The sequence below is a fragment of the Cherax quadricarinatus genome, chromosome 81 (assembly GCF_038502225.1).
Source record: "Cherax quadricarinatus isolate ZL_2023a chromosome 81, ASM3850222v1, whole genome shotgun sequence".
Classification (NCBI taxonomy): domain Eukaryota; kingdom Metazoa; phylum Arthropoda; class Malacostraca; order Decapoda; family Parastacidae; genus Cherax; species Cherax quadricarinatus.
In genome coordinates this window covers 115567-140000 of record NC_091372.1, presented here as the reverse complement: position 1 = coordinate 140000, position 24434 = coordinate 115567, and the positions used below count along the sequence as shown (strand labels likewise).

General features: G+C 41.4%; 1 protein-coding gene across 1 annotated transcript in view; it reads right to left on the bottom strand.

Moving 5' to 3' along the window:
• The window catches only part of LOC128699929 (uncharacterized), a 186346-nt gene that overhangs the window by 136769 nt on the left and 25143 nt on the right, over positions 1–24434 (bottom strand). Inside the window, exon 2 of the mRNA XM_053792775.2 lies at positions 4116–4310. Coding sequence (XP_053648750.2) covers positions 4116–4310 — 195 coding nt within the window. The remainder of the gene's footprint in view (positions 1–4115; positions 4311–24434) is intronic.

The window sequence follows — 24434 nt, the reverse complement described above, 5'->3', positions numbered from 1 at the left end:
AGGTTTGGGGGGAGAAGCGGTAAGGTTTGGGGGGGAGAAGAGGTAAGGTTTGGGGGGGAGAAGGGGTAAGGTTTGGGGGAGAGAAGGGGTAAGGTTTGGGGGAGAGAAGGGGTAAGGTTTGGGGGGGAGAAGGGGTAAGGTTTGGGGGAGAGAAGGGGTAAGGTTTGGGGGAGAGAAGGGGTAAGGTTTGGGGGTGAGAAGGGGTAAGGTTTGGGCGTGTAAAAGGGTAAAGGTTTGGGGGGAGAAGGGGTAAGGTTTGGGGGAGAGAAGGGGTAAGGTTTGGGGGAGAGAAGGGGTAAGGTTTGGGGGGGAGAAGGGGTAAGGTTTGGGGGAGAGAAGGGGTAAGGTTTGGGGGAGAGAAGGGGTAAGGTTTGGGGGGGGAGAAGGGGTAAGGTTTGGGCGGGGAGAAGGGGTAAGGTTTGGGGGGGAGAAGGGGTAAGGTTTGGGGGGGGAGAAGGGGTAAGGTTTGGGGGGAGAAGGGGTAAGGTTTGGGGGGAGAAGGGGTAAGGTTTGGGCGGGGAGAAGGGGTAAGGTTTGGGGGAGAGAAGAGGTAAGGTTTGGGGGGGAGAAGGGGTAAGGTTTGGGCGGGGAGAAGGGGTAAGGTTTGGGGGGAGAAGGGGTAAGGTTTGGGCGGGGAGAAGGGGTAAGGTTTGGGGGGGAGAAGGGGTAAGGTTTGGGGGAGAGAAGAGGTAAGGTTTGGGGGGGAGAAGGGGTAAGGTTTGGGGGAGAGAAGGGGTAAGGTTTGGGGGGGAGAAGGGGTAAGGTTTGGGGGGAGAAGGGGTAAGGTTTGGGGGGGAGAAGAGGTAAGGTTTAGGGGGGAGAAGGGGTAAGGTTTGGGGGGGAGAAGGGGTAAGGTTTGGGGGGAGAAGGGGTAAGGTTTGGGGGAGAGAAGGGGTAAGGTTTGGGGGGGAGAAGGGGTAAGGTTTGGGGGGGAGAAGGGGTAAGGTTTGGGGGGGAGAAGGGGTAAGGTTTGGGGGAGAGAAGGGGTAAGGTTTGGGGGGGAGAAGGGGTAAGGTTTGGGGGGGAGAAGGGGTAAGGTTTGGGGGAGAGAAGGGGTAAGGTTTGGGGGGGAGAAGGGGTAAGGTTTGGGGGGGAGAAGGGGTAAGGTTTGGGGGAGAGAAGGGGTAAGGTTTGGGGGAGAGAAGGGGTAAGGTTTGGGGGAGAGAAGGGGTAAGGTTTGGGGGAGAGAAGGGGTAAGGTTTGGGGGGGAGAAGGTGTAAAGTTTGGGGGGGAGAAGGGGTAAGGTTTGGGGGAGAGAAGGGGTAAGGTTTGGGGGGGAGAAGGTGTAAAGTTTGGGGGGGAGAAGGGGTAAGGTTTGGGGGAGAGAAGGGGTAAGGTTTGGGGGAGAGAAGGGGTAAGGTTTGGGGGGGAGAAGGTGTAAAGTTTGGGGGGGAGAAGGGGTAAGGTTTGGGGGAGAGAAGGGGTAAGGTTTGGGGGGGAGAAGGGGTAAGGTTTGGGGGGGAGTAGGGGTAAGGTTTGGGGGGGAGAAGGGGTAACATTTGGGGGGGGAGAAGGGGTAAGAAGAGGATTGAATTAGAATTTTTATTAAACATGGGAATTTTACTGAAATTAAAGGTATTGTGTGAATATATTTTAAAAGATTGGATTGAGTAGCATATCTAGGCTTAAATTCTCTCTATGGTAGAAGTGAATGTTGGTGTTGAGTTAGAGAGAGAAGGTTACTTGGTGAGTCTGACCTGAGATTTTAATCTCAAGGTAAATCAGATAAGATTTGCCAAGTCTAGACTTAAGGAGAGTCTAGCTTTTGTTGTATTATGTAAAAATTGTGGATTGTTGTGGGTATTAACCAAATGTGGAATTATTTGTGTTATCCTGGTTAAGAGTGAAAATGATGTGGGTTGTGGGTGTTGTTGTTGAACTAGAGATGCCAAAATAAAAGGTTATAAGTTATGGGTTGTGGGATGTGGGTGTTGTTGTCGAGTCTGGGAGCCCAAAAAATGGTTATGGTGACAGACCTGATTCTTCCTGTTGGCTTGTGTGTGTGTGAGGTCATCACGTGACGTCACTGACCGCTGAGTAAACACAGGTGGGGTGACGTCACACTTGTTTAGACCTGTATTAAGAGAAAGTACCATGCCCCGTAGGGAAGTCCATTTTGAATGCTTACCCCCATAGGGGGAACCCAAAAACTTGATCCGAGGAGATGGAGCAGGAATATTGGGTTTAGAGAGTGGTGTGTGGGGAGAATGAGGTCTTGATCCAAGGAAGTGGAGGAGAAATACTTGGACATAGAGGGTAGAAGTGGATGGTGGGAGGTGTGGGGGGGATAGAGGGTAAATCTTGATCCAAGGAGTTAGAGATCATAAGAAAATTCGAAAATTTGGGGGGATGAGGTCTTGATCCAAGGAAGTAGAGCAGGAATATTTGCGGTAGAAGTGGATGGTGAGAGGGGTACCCATAGAGGAATTTGAAAACTTGATCCGAGGAGATGGAGCAGGAATATATGGACATAGAGGGTAGAAGTGGATGGTGGGAGGTGTGGGGGAGGGTGTTGATCCGAGGAGATAGAGAACACAAAAAAATTCGAAAAAAATCGGAAAAAAATCGGGGAGCGGGGGCGATCCGGCGGACGCTGCAGAAGGCGCGGGCGCGGGTGGCCGTGCGGGCGGGCTCGCGGGAGGACTCGGGGGCACGGGCGGGGGGAGGCGGGGGGGCGCGCGGGGGACGCGGGCGGGGGTCATGGGTGGGGTGGGGGTCGAAGGGGAGGGGTCGAGGGTGAGATCAGGGTCATTAGCATAAAACTGAAATTTCACACCTATGTCCGGGCGAAGGAGAAACCGGAAGTAACACCTAGACCGGAAGTAACACCTAGACCGGAAGTAACACCTAGACCGGAAGTAACACCTAGACCGGAAGTAACACCTAGACCGGAAGTAACACCTGGACCGGAAGTAACACATAGACTGGAAGTAACACCTAGACCGGAAGTAACACCTAGCCCGGAAGTAACACCTAGACCGGAAGTAACACCTAGACCGGAAGTAACACCTAGACCGGAAGTAACACCTAGACCGGAAGTAACACCTAGACCGGAAGTAACACCTAGCCCGGAAGTAACACCTAGACCGGAAGTAACACCTAGACCGGAAGTAACACCTAGACCGGAAGTAACACCTAGACCGGAAATAACACCTAGACCGGAAGTAACACCTAGACCGGAAGTAACACCTAGACCGGAAGTAACACCTAGACCGGAAATAACACCTAGACCGGAAGTAACACCTAGCCCGGAAGTAACACCTAGACCGGAAGTAACACCTAGACCGGAAGTAACACCTGGACCGGAAGTAACACCTAGCCCGGAAGTAACACCTAGACAGGAAGTAACACCTAGACTGGAAGTAACACCTAGACCGGAAGTAACACCTAGACCGGAAATAACACCTAGACCGGAAGTAACACCTAGACCGGAAGTAACACCTAGACCGGAAGTAACACCTAGGTGTTACTTCCGAGCCACACAGAAGAAAAGTATACTACTATGGTCTGTATAAATTGTATCATGTACTTGTAGGAACAACAATTATTATTAATAAATATTAATGGTATTATTATTAATATTATTATTATTATTATTATTAGAAGAAGAAGAAGAAGAAGACGAAGAAGAAGAAGAAGAAGAAGAAGAAGAAGAAGAAGAAGAAGAAGAAGAAGAAGAAGAAGAAGAAGAAGAAGAAGAAAAAGAAGAAGAAGAAGAAGAAGAAGAAGAAGAAGAAGAAGAAGAAGAAGAAGAAGAAGAAGAAGAAGAAGAAGAAGAAAAAAAAAAAAAAAAGAAGAAGAAGAAGAAGAAGAAGAAGAAGAAGAAGAAGAAGAAGAAGAAGAAGAAGAAGAAGAAGAAGAAGAAGAAGAAGAAGAAGAAAAAGAAGAAGAAGAAGATATAATGTCAATCAGCCTGAAATACTCTGTATAAACATATAACTATAATAAACATTTTAATTTATAAACATTTTTCACTATCAACATTGTAACATTTACCACACAGTTTTGTAACCAATATAAATCTTGATTTTTATGCAAATAATGTTTGCACTTTCAAGTATTGTTTATATATATGCAGAGAAAAATGTGTTAGTGTAATAAGGTAAGAGACTGACCAGTTTATCCCAGCGTAGCGTGAGTGAGTGCACGAGGGAGGAGAGGTGAAGTAGGAGAAGTATGGTGGTGGTGAGGATGGTGAACACTGCAGTGAACACCACCACTCGCAGCCTCCACGCTCCCGGCAGCACGAATATGCTGAGTCGTGCAGTACCAACCGTACACGCGCACGTCATTGTTATTACCGACAGAACCTGTAATATAATGATTATTATTATTATTATTATTATTGTTATTATTATTATTATTATTATTATTATTATTATTATTGTTATTATTATTATTATTATTATTATTATTATTGTTATTATTATTATTATTATTATTATTATTATTATTGTCATTATTATTATTATTATTATTATTATTATTATTATTATTAGTCATTATTATTATTATTATTATTATTATTATTATTATTATTATTATTATTATTATTATTATTATTATTATTATTATTGTCATTATTATTATTATTATTATTGTCATTATTATTATTATTATTATTATTATTATTATTATTATTATTGTCATTATTATTATTATTATTATTATTATTATTATTATTATTATTATTATTATTATTATTATTATTGTCATTATTATTATTATTATTATTATTATTATTATTATTAGTCATTATTATTATTATTATTATTATTATTATTATTATTATTATTATTATTATTATTATTATTATTATTATTATTATTGTTATTATTATTATCATTATTATTATTATTATTATTATTATTGTCATTATTATTATTATTATTATTATTATTATTATTATTAGTCATTATTATTATTATTATTATTATTATTATTATTATTATTATTATTATTATTATTATTATTGTTATTATTATTATTATTATTATTATTATTATTATTATTATTATTGTCATTATTATTATTATTATTATTATTATTATTATTATTATTATTATTATTATTATTATTATTATTATTATTATTATTATTATTATTGTCATTATTATTATTATTATTATTATTATTATTATTATTGTCATTATTATTATTATTATTATTAGTGTCATTATTATTATTATTATTATTATTATTATTATTATTATTATTATTATTATTATTCTCATTATTATTATTATTATTATTATTATTATTAGTCATTATTATTATTATTATTATTATTATTATTATTATTATTATTATTATTATTATTATTGTCATTATTATTATTGTTATTATTATTATTATTATTATTATTATTATTATTATTATTATTATTATTAGTCATTATTATTATTATTATTATTATTATTATTATTATTTTTATTATTATTATTATTGTCATTATTATTATTATTATTATTATTATTATTATTATTTTTATTATTATTATTATTATTGTTATTATTATTATTATTATTATTATTATTATTATTATTATTATTATTATTATTATTATTGTTATTATTATTATTATTATTATTATTATTATTATTATTATTGTTATTGTTCTTGCTGTTATTTCATTCAGAAGATCGTAATAACAAGATTACAAGCAAATCAGGATATGGGTGGGGTTAGAATCCTTGGCAAGTGAGTCATGAAACTAGATGAATGGGTCAGAGAATCGACAAGTTGATAAATTAGACACATGTACAACACTTGGGTATCTTTAAGATACCCAAGTGTTGCATATGTGTCTAATTTATCAAGTCGTGAAACTCCAAGCCAGTGCGTAAACAACTGGGCCAGCTGGCTACAATAAGATTCATCCAACTAGGTGCATTTATAGTGGCCCAGTGGTTTACTCACTGGCCTGAAGCTTCACTACTCACTTGCCATGGGTTCTAACCCCACCCGTAGCGTGGTTTATTACTTGCGTGTGAGGAAGTGCAAAGTTAAACCAGCCAGGTCACGCAACACCTGCAACACAAACCATTTTTTGTGATTTGTATACTCCTTTACGAAACATTTTCAACACTGGATATGTTCCACCAAAGAAGAGTGATCTAAGAGGAAACACAGTCACCATTATTCGTTCAATAGCTGTATTGCCAGAAGTACAAGGCCAATATTGTCAAAGTACCACACTTGGATCCACTTCGAGGACAGCGTCAAACAAGCTTTTATACCACAAGACGGGCAGAAAGCAGCAACTTCACTCTGGCTGTACCCTTCTCCAGAACATCACTCCATCTGAGATCATGGTATAAACCTTGGTAATAAATACCGACAAGTTGGTTTGCTTACGTGTCTTTCTAAACCATCTGAGATCATACATACATACCCAGGATGACTCCAGTATGAAACACATTCGTACAGCATAATGACGTCAACGAGATAAAGTCAGTTGATCAAATGAAAATGCTGGCCCACAGATGGCTTCAATTTCATCCTGTTCCCTACTTGTATGTCTCATAACAATAAAAATGCTTTCAAATGAGCTGATGTAGGTAACAACTCTTAGCTTGCCAATAAAGTTAGGAATCCTTAACCTGTAAATAGCTTGTCAATAAAGTTAGGAATCCTTAACCTGTAAATAGCTTGTCAATAAAGTTAGGGATCCTTAACCTGTAAATAGCTTGCCAATAAAGTTAGGAATCCTTAACCTGTAAATAGCTTGCCAATAAAGTTAGGAATCCTTAACCTGTAAATAGCTTGCCAATAAAGTTAGGAATCCTTAACCTGTAAATAGCTTGCCAATAAAGTTAGGAATCCTTAACCTGTAAATAGCTTGCCAATAAAGTTAGGAATCCTTAACCTGTAAATAGCTTGTCAATAAAGTTAGGAATCCTTAACCTGTAAATAGCTTGTAGTTAGGAATCCTTAACCTGTAAATAGCTTGTCAATAAAGTTAGGAATCCTTAACCTGTAAATAGCTTGTCAATAAAGCTAGGGATCCTTAACCTGTAAATAGTTTGTCAATAAAGCTAGGGATCCTTAACCTGTAAATAGCTTGTCAATAAAGTTAGGAATCCTTAACCTGTAAATAGCTTGCCAATAAAGTTAGGAATCCTTAACCTGTAAATAGCTTGCCAATAAAGTTAGGAATCCTTAACCTGTAAATAGCTTGTCAATAAAGTTAGGAATCCTTAACCTGTAAATAGCTTGCCAATAAAGTTAGGAATCCTTAACCTGTAAATAGCTTGTCAATAAAGTTAGGAATCCTTAACCTGTAAATAGCTTGCCAATAAAGTTAGGAATCCTTAACCTGTAAATAGCTTGTCAATAAAGCTAGGGATCCTTAACCTGTAAATAGCTTGTCAATAAAGCTAGGGATCCTTAACCTGTAAATAGCTTGCCAATAAAGTTAGGAATCCTTAACCTGTAAATAGCTTGTCAATAAAGTTAGGAATCCTTAACCTGTAAATAGCTTGTCAATAAAGCTAGGGATCCTTAACCTGTAAATAGCTTGTCAATAAAGCTAGGGATCCTTAACCTGTAAATAGCTTGTCAATAAAGTTAGGAATCCTTAACCTGTAAATAGCTTGTCAATAAAGTTAGGAATCCTTAACCTGTAAATAGCTTGCCAATAAAGTTAGGAATCCTTAACCTGTAAATAGCTTGCCAATAAAGTTAGGAATCCTTAACCTGTAAATAGCTTGCCAATAAAGTTAGGAATCCTTAACCTGTAAATAGCTTGCCAATAAAGTTAGGAATCCTTAACCTGTAAATAGCTTGCCAATAAAGTTAGGAATCCTTAACCTGTAAATAGCTTGCCAATAAAGTTAGGAATCCTTAACCTGTAAATAGCTTGTCAATAAAGTTAGGAATCCTTAACCTGTAAATAGCTTGCCAATAAAGTTAGGAATCCTTAACCTGTAAATAGCTTGCCAATAAAGTTAGGAATCCTTAACCTGTAAATAGCTTGCCAATAAAGTTAGGAATCCTTAACCTGTAAATAGCTTGTCAATAAAGTTAGGAATCCTTAACCTGTAAATAGCTTGCCAATAAAGTTAGGAATCCTTAACCTGTAAATAGCTTGTCAATAAAGTTAGGAATCCTTAACCTGTAAATAGCTTGCCAATAAAGTTAGGAATCCTTAACCTGTAAATAGCTTGTCAATAAAGCTAGGGATCCTTAACCTGTAAATAGCTTGTCAATAAAGTTAGGAATCCTTAACCTGTAAATAGCTTGTCAATAAAGCTAGGGATCCTTAACCTGTAAATAGCTTGCCAATAAAGCTAGGGATCCTTAACCTGTAAATAGCTTGTCAATAAAGCTAGGGATCCTTAACCTTGTCAAACCCTGTGTAAAAAAAAAAAAGTGTACAGACATAGGAGTCTGAATGACTCTCCAAAATGGAGATGTTTGGTGTAAAATACCAAAGAGACGAAGAAAAGAAGGCAGTATAAGGTGATACTTTATTGACAACGTTTCGCTCATACAGTGGGCTTTATTAAGTAGCAAACAGATCTGTTTGTGACTTGATAAAGCCCACTGCGTGAGCGAAACGTTGTCAGTAAAGAATTGCTTTATATTGCTTTCATGTCTTTATCGATCCTATGAGTGAAACATCGCCATCCATCCTTCAGAATGCAGACATCGAGTGAAACATCGCCATCCCTCCTTCAGAGTGCAGACATGGTACTTTTCACCAGCAGGACTCAAGTCCGGCTAACAGGCTTCCCTGAATTCCTTCATAAATATTATCTTGCTTACACTCCAACAGCATGGAAACTCCTAAAACCACTTGCGTCCACTCACTCTGATCTAACAGCTTCACTCAAACCTCCTGGACGTTCAACCCCATAGCACTCAAAACCTCCTTTACATCCTCCCTACAACTCTTTTTGGGACCTCTACTCATCCTTCCATTTCCGATTTATTTACTACAGAGGGTCATTAATCCTGCTAGTCACGTGATCATCACCAGTCAAGAATACTTTGGTCTTCAAAATAGAGATTAAATAAACCTTTCAGTTTCTTTTTGCTGGAAAAATATATCTTTGGACATACACAGCGCTCAGTGTGTATATTCTGGGTTAAAAAGGATGGTATATGTTACTTGTATTGTTCTTCCGAATATTTAACATACACACACACAAACACACATACACAATGGATCAGGGAATACTTGACAAGATGACAGCAGCGAGTCATGGTACGTGGCGAGGTGTCAGAGTGGGTACCTGTGACCAGCGGGGTCCCGCAGGGGTCAGTCCTAGGACCAGTGCTGTTTCTGGTATTTGTGAACAACATGACGGAAGGAATAGACTCTGAGGTGTCCCTGTTTGCAGATGATGTGAAGTTGATCAGAAGAATTCATTCGGACGAAGACCAGGCAGAACTATAAAGGGATCTAGACAGGCTGCAGACCTGGTCCAGCAACTGGCTCCTGGAGTTCAACCCCACCAAGTGCAAAGTCATGAACATTGGGGAAGGACAAAGAATACCGCAGGCGGAGTACAGTCTAGGGGGCCAGAGACTACAAACCTCACTCAAGGAAAAAGATCTTGGGGTGAATATAACACCAGTTAAATCTCCTGAGGCACACATCAACCAAATAACTGCTGCAGCATATGGGCGCCTAGCAAACCTCAGAACAGCATTCCGACATCTTAATAAGGAATCGTTCAGGACCCTGTACATTGTGTACGTTAGGCCCATATTGGAGTATGCGGCACCAGTTTGGAACCCACACCTAGCAAAGCACGTGAAAAAACTAGAGAAAGTGCAAAGGTTTGCAACAAGACTAGTCCCAGAGCTAAGGGGTATGTCCTACGAGGAGAGGTTAAGGGAAATAGACCTGACGACACTGGAGGACAGGAGAGATAGGGGGGACATGATAACGACATATAAAATACTGAGAGAAACTGACAAGGTGGACAACGACAGGATGTTCCAGAGATAGAACACAGCAACAAGGGGACACAGTTGGAAGTTGAAGACACAGATGAATTACAGGGATGTTAGGAAGTATTTCTTCAGCCATAAAGTAGTCAGGAAGTGGAATAGTTAGAGAATCGATGTAGTGGAGGTAGGATCCATACATAGCTTTAAGCAGAGGTATGATAAAGCACATGGTTCAGGGAGAGTGACCCAGTAGCGACCAGTGAAGAGGAGGGACCAGGAGCTATGACTCGACCCCTGCAACCAAACTAGGAGTGAGTACAACTAGGTGAGAACACACCTAAGGGTAACAGAAATAACGAGAAGGCCAGGATGAGCTCTTGGTTCACCCAAAGGCGTAGAGTCGCCAAAACTAAGAGAGTGGAAGAAGTATAGAAGGCAAAGGACCCAGGAGAATAAGGAGAGCAGTCGTAGAGCCGGAAATGAATATGCACAGGTATGAAGGGAGGCCCAACGACAATACTAAAATGACATAGCAGCCACATCAGGAGGAAAACAGTCAAGGACCAGGTAATCAGGCTGAGGAAGGAAGGAAGGAAGATCACAAGAAAGGACCGAGAAGTATGTGAGGAACTCAACATGGGATTCAAAGAAGTGTTTACAGAGTAGACAGAAGGGACTCCAGCAAGACAGAGAGGTGGGGTACATCATCAAGTGTTGGGCACAATGCATACAGCCGAGGAATATGTGAAGAGGTTGCTACGCGAGCTAGATACCTCAAAGTCGATGGGGCTGGATAACATCTCTCCATGGGTTCTGAGAAAGAGAGCAGAGGTGCTATGTGTGCCACTAACAACAATCTTCAACACATCTATCGAAAGGTATGGAAGACAACAAAACAGACACGATGCTCTAAACTATAGACCAGTGTCATTGACATGCAAAATAAGCAGTCATGGAGAAGATTATCAGGAGAAGAGTGGTGAAGCACCTGGAAAGGAATGAGCTTATCAACGACAACCAGCACTGTTTCAGGGACGGGAAATTCTGTGTCACAAACCAACTGGAGTTCCATGACAGGGTGACAGCAGTAAGACAAGAGAGAGAGGGGTGGGTAGATTGTGTTTTCTTGAACTGTAAGAAGGCTTTTGACACAGTTCCACATTAGAGATTAGTGCATAAACTGGAGGACCAGGCAGGTATATCAGGGAAGGTACTGCAATGGATCAGGGAATACCTGTTGGGAAGACATCAGCAAATCATGGTACGTGACGAGGTGTGATAGTGGGCTCCTGTGACGAGTTGGGTTCCACAGGGGTCAATCCTAGGACCGGTGCTGTTTCTAGTATATGTGAACGACATGACGGAAGGAATAGACTCGGAAGTGTCCCTGTTTGCAGATGATGTTAAGTTGATGAGAAGAATTCAATCGGACGAGGACCAGGTGAAACTACAAAGGAATCTGGACAGGCTGCAGACCTGGTCCAGAAATTGGCTCCTGGAGCTCAACCCCACCAAGTGCAAAGTCATGAAGATTGGGGAAGGGCAAAGAAGACTGCAGATGGAGTACAGTCTAAGGGGACAGAGACCACAAACCTCACTCAAGGAAAAGGTTGGTGTGAGTATAACATCGGGCACATCTGAGGCGCACATCAACCAAATAACTGCTGCAGCATATGGGCGCCTAGCAAACCTAAGAACAGCATTTCGACATTTTACTCTATATACCCCGTGTAAGTCAGTCCCATATTGGAGTATGCAGCATCAGTATCGACCCCACACCTGGCCAGAACGTCAAGAAATTAGAGAAGTACAAAGGTTTGCAACAAGACTAGTCCCGGAGCTAAGGGGTATGTCCTATGAAGAGAGGTTAAGGGAAATCAAGCTGACGACAATTGAAGACAGGAAGGATAGGGGGAACATGATAACAAGATACAAAATAAAGAGAGGACTTGACAAGGTGGATAGGAAAAGAATGTTCCAGAGATGTGACACAGCAAACAAGGGGTCACAACTGGAAGCTGAAAATTCAGATGAGTAGCAGGGATGTTGGGAAGCACTTCTTCAGTCAGAGAGTTGTCAGGAATTGGAACAATCTGGAGAGTGATGTAGTGGAGACACAACTGTAAGTGGTGTGATAAAGCTCTTGGAGCAGGGAGAGAGTGAACCTAGTAACAACCACTGAAGAGGTGGGGCCAGGAGCTACAACGACCCATGCAACCACAAATAAGTAAGTACACGTTCGTACGTTTGTTTTTGTGAGGTGGCAGGCCTGGTGGGCCCTACGGAAGGGAAACAAGTTTGCAGTGTCCAAAGGGACGCAGGTGTTTGATCAGAAATCATCATGGAACTTAGTCCAACATTCTTTGTTCACGTTGATCTGTTTGCAAGTGTTCCTGCTCCTCTCTCTACTCACCAAAATACACTAACCTGTAAGTGATTGCAGGGGTCGAGTTCTAGTTCCTGGTCCCGCCCTTCAACTTTTCACTTGAGATATACTCCCTTGTATCCTCGTGGGTCCTATCATACCTGCTCTTGAAGTTATGTAACGAAGTCTGCCTCCACCACTTCATCGTCGAGATTATTCCTCTTACTGACCTCCCCGAGGCTGACAAAATACTTCCTGATATCCCTGTGTCTCATCTGTGACTTTAGCCTTCAGTTGTGCCCCTGAGTAATTTTTTCTCACCTTTACGAGAGCCTGTCCCTGTCTAACCCATCAACTCCCGTGAATACTGTGTACGTTATTATCATATCTCCCTTGGTTTCTTCTGTCTTACAAAGTCTTCAGATTCAATTCTGTTATTTTCTTCTCGTACGTCACTTTAATTATGGATCAAGCCTCACTGCATAAGATAAGATAAGATAAGATTTCGTTCGGATTTTTAACCCCGGAGGGTTAGCCACCCAGGATAACCCAAGAAAGTCAGTGCGTCATCGAGGACTGTCTAACTTATTTCCATTGTGGTCCTCAATCTTGTCCCCCAGGATGCGACCCACACCAGTCGACTAACACCCAGGTACCTATTTGCTGCTAGGTGAACAGGACAACAGGTGTAAGGAAACGTGTCGAAATGTTTCCACCCGCCGGGAATCGAACCCGGGCCCTCCGTGTGTGAAGCGGGAGCTTTAGCCACCAGGCCACCGGGCCTGAGGTTTTCCTTGTTTCTTAGCAAGCTTATCAGGTGCGGGTTCCATACTGGTGCTGCATACTCCAAGATGGGCCTGATATATCTTATATAAAGGGAGGGGACTGACTCTATGCTGAGATTCTTAAAAGTTATTCTTAGAAACCACTGTACGGGTGGGGTTAGAACTCATGGCAAGTGAGTCGTAAATCTCGAGGAAAAACCATACCCCCGGCCGGGATTGAACCCGCGGTCATAGAGTCTCAAAACTCCAGCATTTGTGGTCACAGAGGTGCCTGTGCTAACTTTCCTATGGTGTAGAAATATACCTAGTTGGATGAATCTTATTGTGGCTAGCTGGTCTAGTGGCTAACGCGACGGGCTGGAGTTTTGAGACTCTATGACCGCGGGTTCAATCCCGGCCGGGGGTATGGTTTATTTGCAATCGTGTCATTACGATTTCTTAAGTCTCGAGGACAGCGCGTAAACTACTAGGCCACCTGCCTACAACAAGATTCATCCGACTATATACACAGTACCTCGAGTGGTAGCACACTCGGCGCCCACACTCAGGTCTGGGGTTCGATCCCGGTACTAGCTGAAGCATTAGGACGTGTTTCCATAAGACACCTGCTGTTCATGTTTACCTAGCAGTAAAATGGGTACCTGGGTGTTAGTCGACTGGTGTGGGTCGCATCCTGGGACAAATGTGACCTAATTTGCGGGAAATGTTCTGCATAACAAGGGATTTTCTATATAGTAGTATGTCACTGATGTCAGCTATGGTCTGTATACCTTCTACATGTACTGGAAGAAATAAAGAATATTATTATTATTATTATTATTATTATTATTATTATTATTATTATTATTATTATTATTATTATTTTCTATTTTTATTAACACATCGGCCATCTCCCACCAAGGCAGGGTGACCCAAATAAAATAGAAACACTTTCATCATTGTCCACTCCATCACTGTCTTGCTAGAGACGTGCCTACACTACGGTTTAAAAACTGTAACATTTCTCCACCCCTCCTTCAGAGTGCAGGCACTGTACTTCCCACCTCCAGGACTCAAATCTGGCTAACCAGTTTCCCTGAATCCCTTCATAAATGTTACTTTGCTCACACTCGTCATAAAAAAAAATCATTTGTCTTCACTCACTCATTTCTAACTTGCTCACGCATGCTTGCTGGAAGTCCAAGCCCCTCGCACACAAAACCTTCTCTACATCCTCCCTCCAACCTTTCCAAGAACGACCTCTACCCCACCTTCCTTCCACTACAGATTCATATGCCCTCCAAGTTACTCTATTTTGCTCCAGCCTCACTACATGTCCAAACCACCTCAACAACCCTTCCTCTGCTCTCTGGATAACAGTTTTAGTAACCCCACACCTTCTAATCTCCAAGATACAAATTCTCTGCATTATATTCACACCACACATTGCCCTCAGGCACGACATCTCCATTGCCTCCAGCCTTCTCCTTGTTGCAACATTCACCACCCATGCTTCACATCCATGTAAGAGTGTTGGTACCACTAAACCCAACTAAGAGCACCGGCACAGATAACATCTCGTCTAAGTTCCTAAAAGATGGTGCCTCTGAATTGCCAGTCCCCATTGTTCACATAATAAATTTGTCCATCACCACTAATACTGTACCGGAGGGGTTCAAGGAGGCCAGAGTTACTCCTGTCTTCAAGAAAAATAGTAAGTCTGATGTCAGCAACTATAGGCCTGTTAGTATACTCAGTGTAATATCCAAAATTCTAGAGAGGGCGGTGTACTGTCAAGTAGTTAAGTACAACATTCTCCATAGCTATCAATTGGGCTTTAGAAGATCTTACTCAACCGACACCTCCTTAATTAATCTGATGCATTATGTGAGAACTGAAATGTCGAGAGGAAACCTCAAAAGAATGGTAACTTTAGACTTACAAAAGGCCTTCGATACTGTAAACCACAATATATTATGTAAGTAACTTCAAGCTATTACCTGGAGTTTACCTGGAGAGAGTTCCGGGGGTCAACGCCCCCGCGGCCCGGTCTGTGACCAGGCCTCCTGGTGGATCAGAGCCTGATCAACCAGGCTGTTGCTGCTGGCTGCACGCAAACCAACGTGCGAGCCACAGCCCGGCTGATCCGGAACTGACTTTAGGTGCTTGTCCAGTGCCAGCTTGAAGACTGCCAGGGGTCTGTTGGTAATCCCCCTTATGTGTGCTGGGAGGCAGTTGAACAGTCTCGGGCCCCTGACACTAATTGTATGGTCTCTTAACGTGCTAGTGACACCCCTGCTTTTCATTGGGGGGATGGTGCATCGTCTGCCAAGTCTTTTGCTTTCGTAGTGAGTGATTTTCGTGTGCAAGTTCGGTACTAGTCCCTCTAGGATTTTCCAGGTGTATATAATCATGTATCTCTCCCTCCTGCGTTCCAGGGAATACAGGTTTAGGAACCTCAAGCGCTCCCAATAATTGAGGTGTTTTATCTCCGGTATGCGCGCCGTGAAAGTTCTCTGTACATTTTCTAGGTCGGCAATTTCACCTGCCTTGAAAGGTGCAGCAATATTCCAGCCTAGATAGAACAAGTGACCTGAAGAGTGTCATCATGGGCTTGGCCTCCCTAGTTTTGAAGGTTCTCATTATCCATCCTGTCATTTTTCTAGCAGATGCGATTGATACAATGTTATGGTCCTTGAAGGTGAGATCCTCCGACATGATCACTCCCAGGTTTTCGACGTTGGTGTTTCGCTCTATTTTGTGGCCAGAATTTGTTTTGTACTCTGATGAAGATTTAATTTCCTCATGTTTACCATATCTGAGTAATTGAAATTTCTCATCGTTGAACTTCATATTGTTTTCTGCAGCCCACTGAAAAATTTGGTTGATGTCCGCCTGGAGCTTTGCAGTGTCTGCAATGGAAGACACTGTCATGCAGATTCGGGTGTCATTTGCAAAGGAAGACACGGTGCTGTGGCTGACATCCTTGTCTATGTCGGATATGAGGATGAGGAACAAGATGGGAGCGAGTACTGTGCCTTGTGGAACAGAGCTTTTCACCGTAGCTGCCTCGGACTTTACTCTGTTGACGACTACTCTCTGTGTTCTGTTAGTGAGGAAATTATAGATCCATCGACCGACTTCTCCTGTTATTCCTTTAGCACGCATTTTGTGCGCTATTACGCCATGGTCACACTTGTCGAAGGCTTTTGCAAAGTCTGTATATATTACATCTGCATTCTTTTTGTCTTCTAGTGCATTTAGGACCTTGTCGTAGTGATCCAATAGTTGAGACAGACAGGAGCGACCTGTTCTAAACCCATGTTGCCCTGGGTTGTGTAACTGATGGGTTTCTAGATGGGTGGTGATCTTGCTTCTTAGGACCCTTTCAAAGATTTTTATGATATGGGATGTTGGTGCTATTGGTCTGTAGTTCTTTGCTGTTGCTTTACTGCCCCCTTTGTGGAGTGGGGCTATGTCTGTTGTTTTTAGTAACTGTGGGACGACCCCCGTGTCCATGCTCCCTCTCCATAGGAAGGAAAAGGCTCGCGATAGGGGTTTCTTGCAGTTCTTGATGAACACAGAGTTCCATGAGTCTGGCCCTGGGGCAGAGTGCATGGGCATGTCATTTATCGCCTGTTCGAAGTCATTTGGCGTCAGGATAACATCGGATAGGCTTGTGTTAATCAAATTTTGTGGCTCTCTCATAAAAAATTCATTTTGATCTTCGACTCTCAGTCTGGTTAGCGGCTTGCTAAAAACTGAGTCATATTGGGACTTGAGTAGCTCACTCATTTCCTTGCTGTCATCTGTGTAGGACCCATCTTGTTTAAGTAGGGGCCCAATACTGGACGTTGTTCTCGATTTTGATTTGGCATAGGAGAAGAAATACTTTGGGTTTCTTTCGATTTCATTTATGGCTTTTAGTTCTTCCCGCGATTCCTGACTCCTAAAGGATTCTTTTAGCTTAAGTTCGATGCTTGCTATTTCTCTGACCAGTGTCTCCCTACGCATTTCAGATATATTGACCTCTTTTAGCCGCTCTGTTATTCTTTTCCGTCGCCTGTAAAGGGAGCGCCTTTCTCTTTCTGTTTTACATCTACTCCTCCTTTTTCTTAGAGGAATAAGCCTTGTGCATACATCGAGTGCCACCGAGTTAATCTGTTCTAGGCATAAGTTGGGATCTGTGTTGCTTAGTATATCTTCCCAGCTTATATCGGTTAGGACTTGGTTTACTTGATCCCACTTTATGTTTTTGTTATTGAAGTTGAATTTGGTGAATGCTCCCTCGTGACTAGTCTCATTATGTCGGTCTGGGGCTCCATGCATACATGTCTGAACCTCAATTATGTTGTGATCTGAGTATATTGTTTTTGATATGGTGACATTTCTTATCAGATCATCATTGTTAGTGAAGATGAGGTCTAGTGTATTCTCCAGTCTAGTAGGCTCTATTATTTGCTGGTTTAAATTGAATTTTGTGCAGAGATTTAAAAGCTCGCGTGAGTGTGAGTTTTCATCAGAGCTGCCTCCTGGTGTTATTACTGCAACAATATTATTTGCTATATTCCTCCATTTTAGGTGCCTTAAGTTGAAATCCCCCAGGAGCAAGATGTTGGGTGCAGGAGCTGGAAGGTTTTCCAGACAGTGGTCAATTTTTAACAGCTGTTCCTGGAATTGCTGGGATGTTGCATCCGGAGGCTTGTAGACTACCACAAAGACTAGGTTTTGGTTCTCGACCTTTACTGCTAAAACTTCCACTACATCATTTGAGGCATTTAGCAGTTCTGTGCAAACAAGTGACTCTGCAATGTACAGGCCAACCCCCCCCCCCTTTTGCCTGTTCACTCTGTCACATCTGTATAGGTTGTAACCTGGGATCCATATTTCGTTGTCCAAGTGATCCTTTATGTGGGTCTCAGTGAAAGCCGCGAACATTGCCTTTGCCTCTGCAAGCAGTCCACGGATGAAAGGTATTTTGTTGTTTGTTGCTGGCTTTAGACCCTGTATATTTGCAAAGAAGAATGTTATCGGACTGGTGGTATTGTTGGTACTGGGGGAGGGGAATTTTTTTCCGGCATTAGTATCTGTATCTGTTGGTTTGGAGTGGAGGCCATCGACTGTGGTTCCACTCCAGGAATGACTGGATTTGGTGTACGATTTCTGCCATTTCCTGCCAGTTTTTTTTCCTTCCTGGCACTAAAAAACCTCTCCCTCTTGAGTGGCTGTGGCTACCCAGGTTTTCCCATGGCCTGGATGTTTTGTATCTTTTTGTCCCCTTTAGATGGTATGCCTGGCAATTTAAGTTATAGCACAGTCTTTCCTGTACTGAAGAGGTACACAGTTCAGGGTGAAAAAGCTTACAGGAAGGGAGTTTGCATTTTCCTGTTGTCATATGGGCATGGCATTTTCTAGGGTGGTCATAGTTGCACGTCCCATCTGTTTTTCCAGATTTCCCATGCCAGCAGATACCGAGTGCATAGTATGTGCACAGGCTTGGTTTCCGTTTGCCTTGGGTTTCTGTGACTGTATTCCCTGTTGGTGCATGTTTCCCTGTCTTACTTCTATCCTCCCTAGCACCAACAATGGAGCTCCCACCAGTTGTTTTTGGTAATATATCCTCACTATTGCTAGTGGAGTCCTCTTGTTTGCTATTTCCTGCGGTATTTCTAGTTTGCAATATTGGTTTTATCTTATCTTTGACTACACTTGTTTCCCTACTATGGCTCCTGTCCCCTATGAGGTCATTTATATGTATTCCTTCCTGCGTATAATTCCCGACTACCTGGACAAAATCTCCAGCTTCACCATTACTGTCTCCCAGGACAGCATCTCCAGCTTCCCCATTACTGTCTCCCAGGACAGCATCTCCAGCTTCACCATTACTGTCTCCCAGGACAGCACCTCCAGCTTCACCATTACTGTCTCCCAGGACAGCACCTCCAGCTTCACCATTACTGTCTCCCAGGACAGCACTATCAGCCCCCCATTTACTGACTACCAGGACATCATCTCCAGCCTTACAGTTTCTGACTACATGGCCAGTATCAAGGGCAGTACCATTCAGCCCAGACTTTTTATGTTCCCATCTGTTGTAGAAAGCTTCCAGGTTTTCTATGAAAGCAGCTTTGATGTTGACCTCTTTTAATACCCTTGTGATTTTAGTCCACAGATTTATCTCATTTGGGCATACCCAAAAACACTTCCCTGTTTTAATACTGCTTGTAGCTAGTTCTTGGATATCTGCACAAGGGGCGTGACACCAATTTCCACAAAAATGACAATTTATGCATGTGGAAGCCCGTTTGTTTGACTGACCACAGACTACACACAGCTTCATAATGATTTGAATGGTTGATTTACTGCAATTCTACTAGCAACCTCTTGAATATTCTATTAATAACCTGCTAGGTAGTGCACAACGAAACCGTTTGAAACCAGTCCAGGGTTCGGACCAGTCAAGGGTTCGGACCAGTCAAGGGTTCGGACCAGTCTATCTGATCTGATCAGTTGGTCACTTATTTAAACCATACTGGTCGGTGATTTGAGCTAACACATGAAGGATCTACTTGAAATTATATACCTGAGTAATATGTGATTTGATTGATCCAAAAGTATAACTTGCGTGTTGAAGAACCGGTGACTGCTGGCTGCTCCTACAATGACGAACGGTCGACCTCCACCCTTGTTTATCAATCGCTGTATCTAGCTTTTCTATTTTTTTTTCGTCTCCACCACAATAAATGCTATATTATCACTATAGTTGACTGGTGCAAATTTTGGAGGAAGGACGCTTTTTCTGTAGTAATAATTGCTTCTCGTTGTGTATATTGCGACTGCTGGTAACTACAGGTTATATGAAATTCACAGTATACGTCTGGTATCTCAAGAAAAAAGAAACTAATGAAAGTCACTCCACTCCACTAAGTACCATTATAATACTGGTTAGTTGCTACTACAACACTGTATTCTGCTATTCACTGGTATCACTAGATTATATGCGAGTACACTAGCAAGCCAGGAAGATTATTAAAAACAGCTGACCTGTGGTAAGTTTCTGGCGACTTCTGGCACCTGCCTCTATAGGCTTATCACTTCATTTACAAATTCACCTGTTTTCAAATGACACTTTAGCCTTTATCATCAATATACTAGGGAGCCACTGTAGTATACACTATACACTATGTATACTCAATGTTATCAGGGAGACTTTCTTTCCTCTGACGCAAAGTTCAATTATTATTATTTTTTTTCACACGGGACACAGGCCTATGATTCCCCTCTGGCAGTAAACTCTGCTAGGTAGTGCACACTAATTCTCCTTTTTTGACTCACTATATAATGTTTTCCGCCCAAGATTGGTTCCAGGCGCTAGAGGGATGTATCGTATAGGATTGATGACACAAATTAAAGTTCTAGCACGTAAGAGCCACAGTGAAAACACCAGAAAACCCGGAGCACAACGAGGCACGCTGACACTGTCACGCTACCTATCGGTATAGGTTCTGTAAACTGGTTTAAGTCCTACCTTAACAACAGGACACAAATTGTCAAAATCAACAAAACAGAATCAGAACCCCTGATGATAGGTTGTGGAGATCCCCAAGGTAGTATTCTGCGTCCTTTATTATTCCTATGTTATGCAAAAGACATGCCATTAGTGTCAAGTGCAAACTCCTACTGTATGCAGATGACAGTGCTCTGTTAGTGTCAGGTAAAGACCCACAAGATATAGCTAATGTAATAACACTGGAACTGGAGTCCTGCAGCAAGTGGTTAGTAGACAACAAACTATCATTACATCTCGCGAAAACTGAAGCCATACTCTTTGGCACGAAACTTAAACCGAGAAGGGTAAATAATTTTAATGTCCAGTGTAATGGGGAGCCCATCACTTTGGTTTCATCAGTAAAATATCTGGGAATCCCCTTTGACCCATGTATGTCAGGAGAATTGATAGGGAACAGTGTAGTAAAGAAAGCGAATGCCAGACTGAAGTTCCTGTATAGACAAGCACAGTGTCTACCTACTGAGGCTCGCAGGACCCTATGTCTAGCCCTTATACAGTGTCATATGGACTACGCTGGTTCTTCATGGTACTCTGCCTTGACAAAAAAAAAAAACTGAAAGATAAACTACAAATCACCCAGAACAAAATGGTAAGATTCATCCTGGGGCTGGGACCAAGAGAACATGTAGGCCAGGATGAATTACAGCAGTTGGATATGCTGAATGTTGAAGACAGAGTAAAACAACTGAAGCTAAATCATGTTTATAAAATTGCTCACGAACAGTGTCCAGAATATCTTGCTGTCAATTTTGTCAAGGTTGGGAACCAAAGCAATCATAGTACTAGGGGGAGAGAGCACAACTTTGTAGTGCCCACAGTCAGTGGCCAGGCTTCAAACACCTTTTATTGTATACCTGGAGTTTATAGCAGACTGCCCGCACATGTCAAAGCCAGTCATAGCATGAACCAGTTCAAGAAGAGTGCCAAAAGGTGTCTAATGATTGTAGCGACAGAAAGGGAGAATTATTTTTTTATTTTTTTAGCTAACACACATGTAAATATAAATAGCTCATTTACCTTATTCCTGATATATCTCCTTTATAGTATAATAATAGAATAATAAAAGAACTCCAATGGAAATAAGTCAATTCGGCTAACTTTTTGGGGTTATCCCAGGTTCTCTACACATATGCTGCTATGTATGATAATCTATGTATTTGTGTATACTTGAATAAACTTAATTATAATCTCATACATTCCACTCTTTGCTTCCATGGATAACGTTCTTTGTCTCCACAGACTCCTCAGTGCACCACTCACCTTTTTCCCCCTCATCAATTTTATAATTCACTTCATCCTTCATGGAACCATCCGCTGACAAGTTCACTTCCAAATATCTGAATACATTCACTTCCTCCATACTCCCTCCTTCCAATTTGATATCCAGTCTTTCATTGTCTAAATTTTTTGATATCCTTGTCACTTTGCTCTTTCCTACATTCACTTATAATTTCCTTCTTTTGCATATCCTTCCAAACTATTTCACCAACCTCTGCAACTTCTCTTCAGAATCTCCCAAAAGCACAGTGTCATCAGCACAAAGCAACTGTGACAATTCTCACTTTGTGTTAAGAGTCTTTATCTCTTAATCTCACAGTTGTTGCCAACACCCGAACATTTACTTCTGTTACAACCCCATCTATAAATATATTGAACAACCATGGTGACATAAGACATCCCTGTCTAAGGCCTGCTTTTACCAGAAAATAATCTCTCTCTCTCCTATATACTCTAAACTGAGTTTCAATATCCCCATAAAAACTCTTAACTGCTTTCAGTAATCTGCTACATTGTCCCCCTATCCACCCTGTCACACGCCTTTTCAAAATCCATTAATGCAACAAAAACCTCTTTACCCTGATCCAAATACTGTTCACTTATATGTTTCACTGTAAACACCTGGTCCACACACCCCCTACCCTTCCTAAAGCCTCCTTGTTCATCTGTTATCATACTCTACGTCTTACTCTTAATTCTTTCAATAATAACTCTACCATACACTTTACCGGGTATACTCAACAGGCTTATTCCCCTATGATTTTTACACTCTCTTTGTCACCTTTGTCTGTATACAAAAGTACTATGTATGCTCTCTGCCAGTCCCTAGGTACCTTCCCCTCTTCCACACATTTATTAAATAAAAGCACCAACCATTCCAAGACTATATTCCCACTTGCTTTTAACATTTCTATCTTCATCCAATCAATCCCTTCTGCTTTACCCCCTTTCATTCTACTACTGCCTCACACACCTCCCCACACTCACAACTGGCTCTTCCTCACCCCTACAAATGTTATTCCTCCCTGCCCAATACATGAAATCCCAGCTTCCCTAGCTTCATCAACAATGAACAGTACCTCAAAATATTCCCTCCATCTTCCCTATACTTCCAACTCTCCATCTAATACCTCTCCTCTCCTATTTTAAACTGTCAAATCCATTCTTTCCAAAGGCTTTCTTAACTTATTAATATCACTCCAAATATTTTTCTTATTCTTAGCAAAATCTGTTGAAAGCATCTCACCCACTTTCTCATTTGCTCTCCTATTACATTCCTTCACCACTCTCTTAAGATCATAAGAAAGAAGGAACACTGTAACAGGCCTACAGGCCTATTTAAGGCAGGTCCAATTCTCCCACTAGCTTAAGCCAATGAATTGATCTGGTCGAGTCAGTCAGGAGGAGCACTGCATCCGACATAGTAGCACAAGCTAGTCAGGTCCAACTCACACCCACCCGCACCCACTCAGGTATTTATCCAACATATTTTTAAAACTACACAACGTCTTAACTTCTATGCCGGTACTCTGGAGTTTGTTCCACTTATCCACAACTCTATTACCAAACCAGTGCTTTCCTACATCCTTCCTGAATCTGAATTTTTCCAATTTAAAACCATTGCTGTGAGTCCTGTCTATGTTAGATATTTTTAGCACGCTATTTACATCCCCATTATTTATTCCTGTTTTCCATTTATACACCTCAATCATATCCTCCCTAATTCTCCCCCTTTCTAGAGAGTGCAGATTCAGGGCTATCCATCAGTCTATCCTCATAGGGAAGGTTTCTGATACATGGGATCATCTTTGTCATCCTCCTCTGTACGTTTTCCAGTGCATTTATCTCCATTTTGTAATACTGTGACCAAAATTGAGCGGCATAATCTAAATGAGGCCTAACCAAAGATATATAAAGTTGAAGAACAACCTGAGGACTTCTGTTATTTATACTCCTTGCTATGAAGCCAAGGATTCTGTTAGCTTTATTGTGAGCATTTATGCACTATTGTCTTGGTTTCAGATTTAAACTCTTTTTCTCTCCATATACTTTAGCGTCACTTCTACTTTGTAAAAACATCTCATATGCTAACGTTTTCTCTTTACCTCATCATTCCACCAACTACTCTTCTTCCCTCCTGCACCCACTTTCTTGTAACCACAAACTTCTGCTGAACACTCTAACACTACTTTCTTAAATCTACCCCCCATACCTCTTCAACCTCATTGCCTATACTGTCACTAGCCCATCTTCCAACAGTTGTTTATATCTTACCCTAACTGCCTCCTCCTACTCCTTTAGTTTATAAACCTTCACCTCTCTTGCTGATGCCATTCTCTTTGTTTCCCATCTAATTTTACCCTCACTGTAGCTACAACTAAAAAATAATCTCATATATCTGTGGCCCCTCTATAAACATGTACATCCATCAAGTCTACCAACACACAGTCTAACAAACTACTGTCATTACACTCTATATCTTGTATACTTATTTATCCCTTTTCATTCTTTAAATATGTATTACCTATTACCGAACTCCTTTCTATACAAAGTT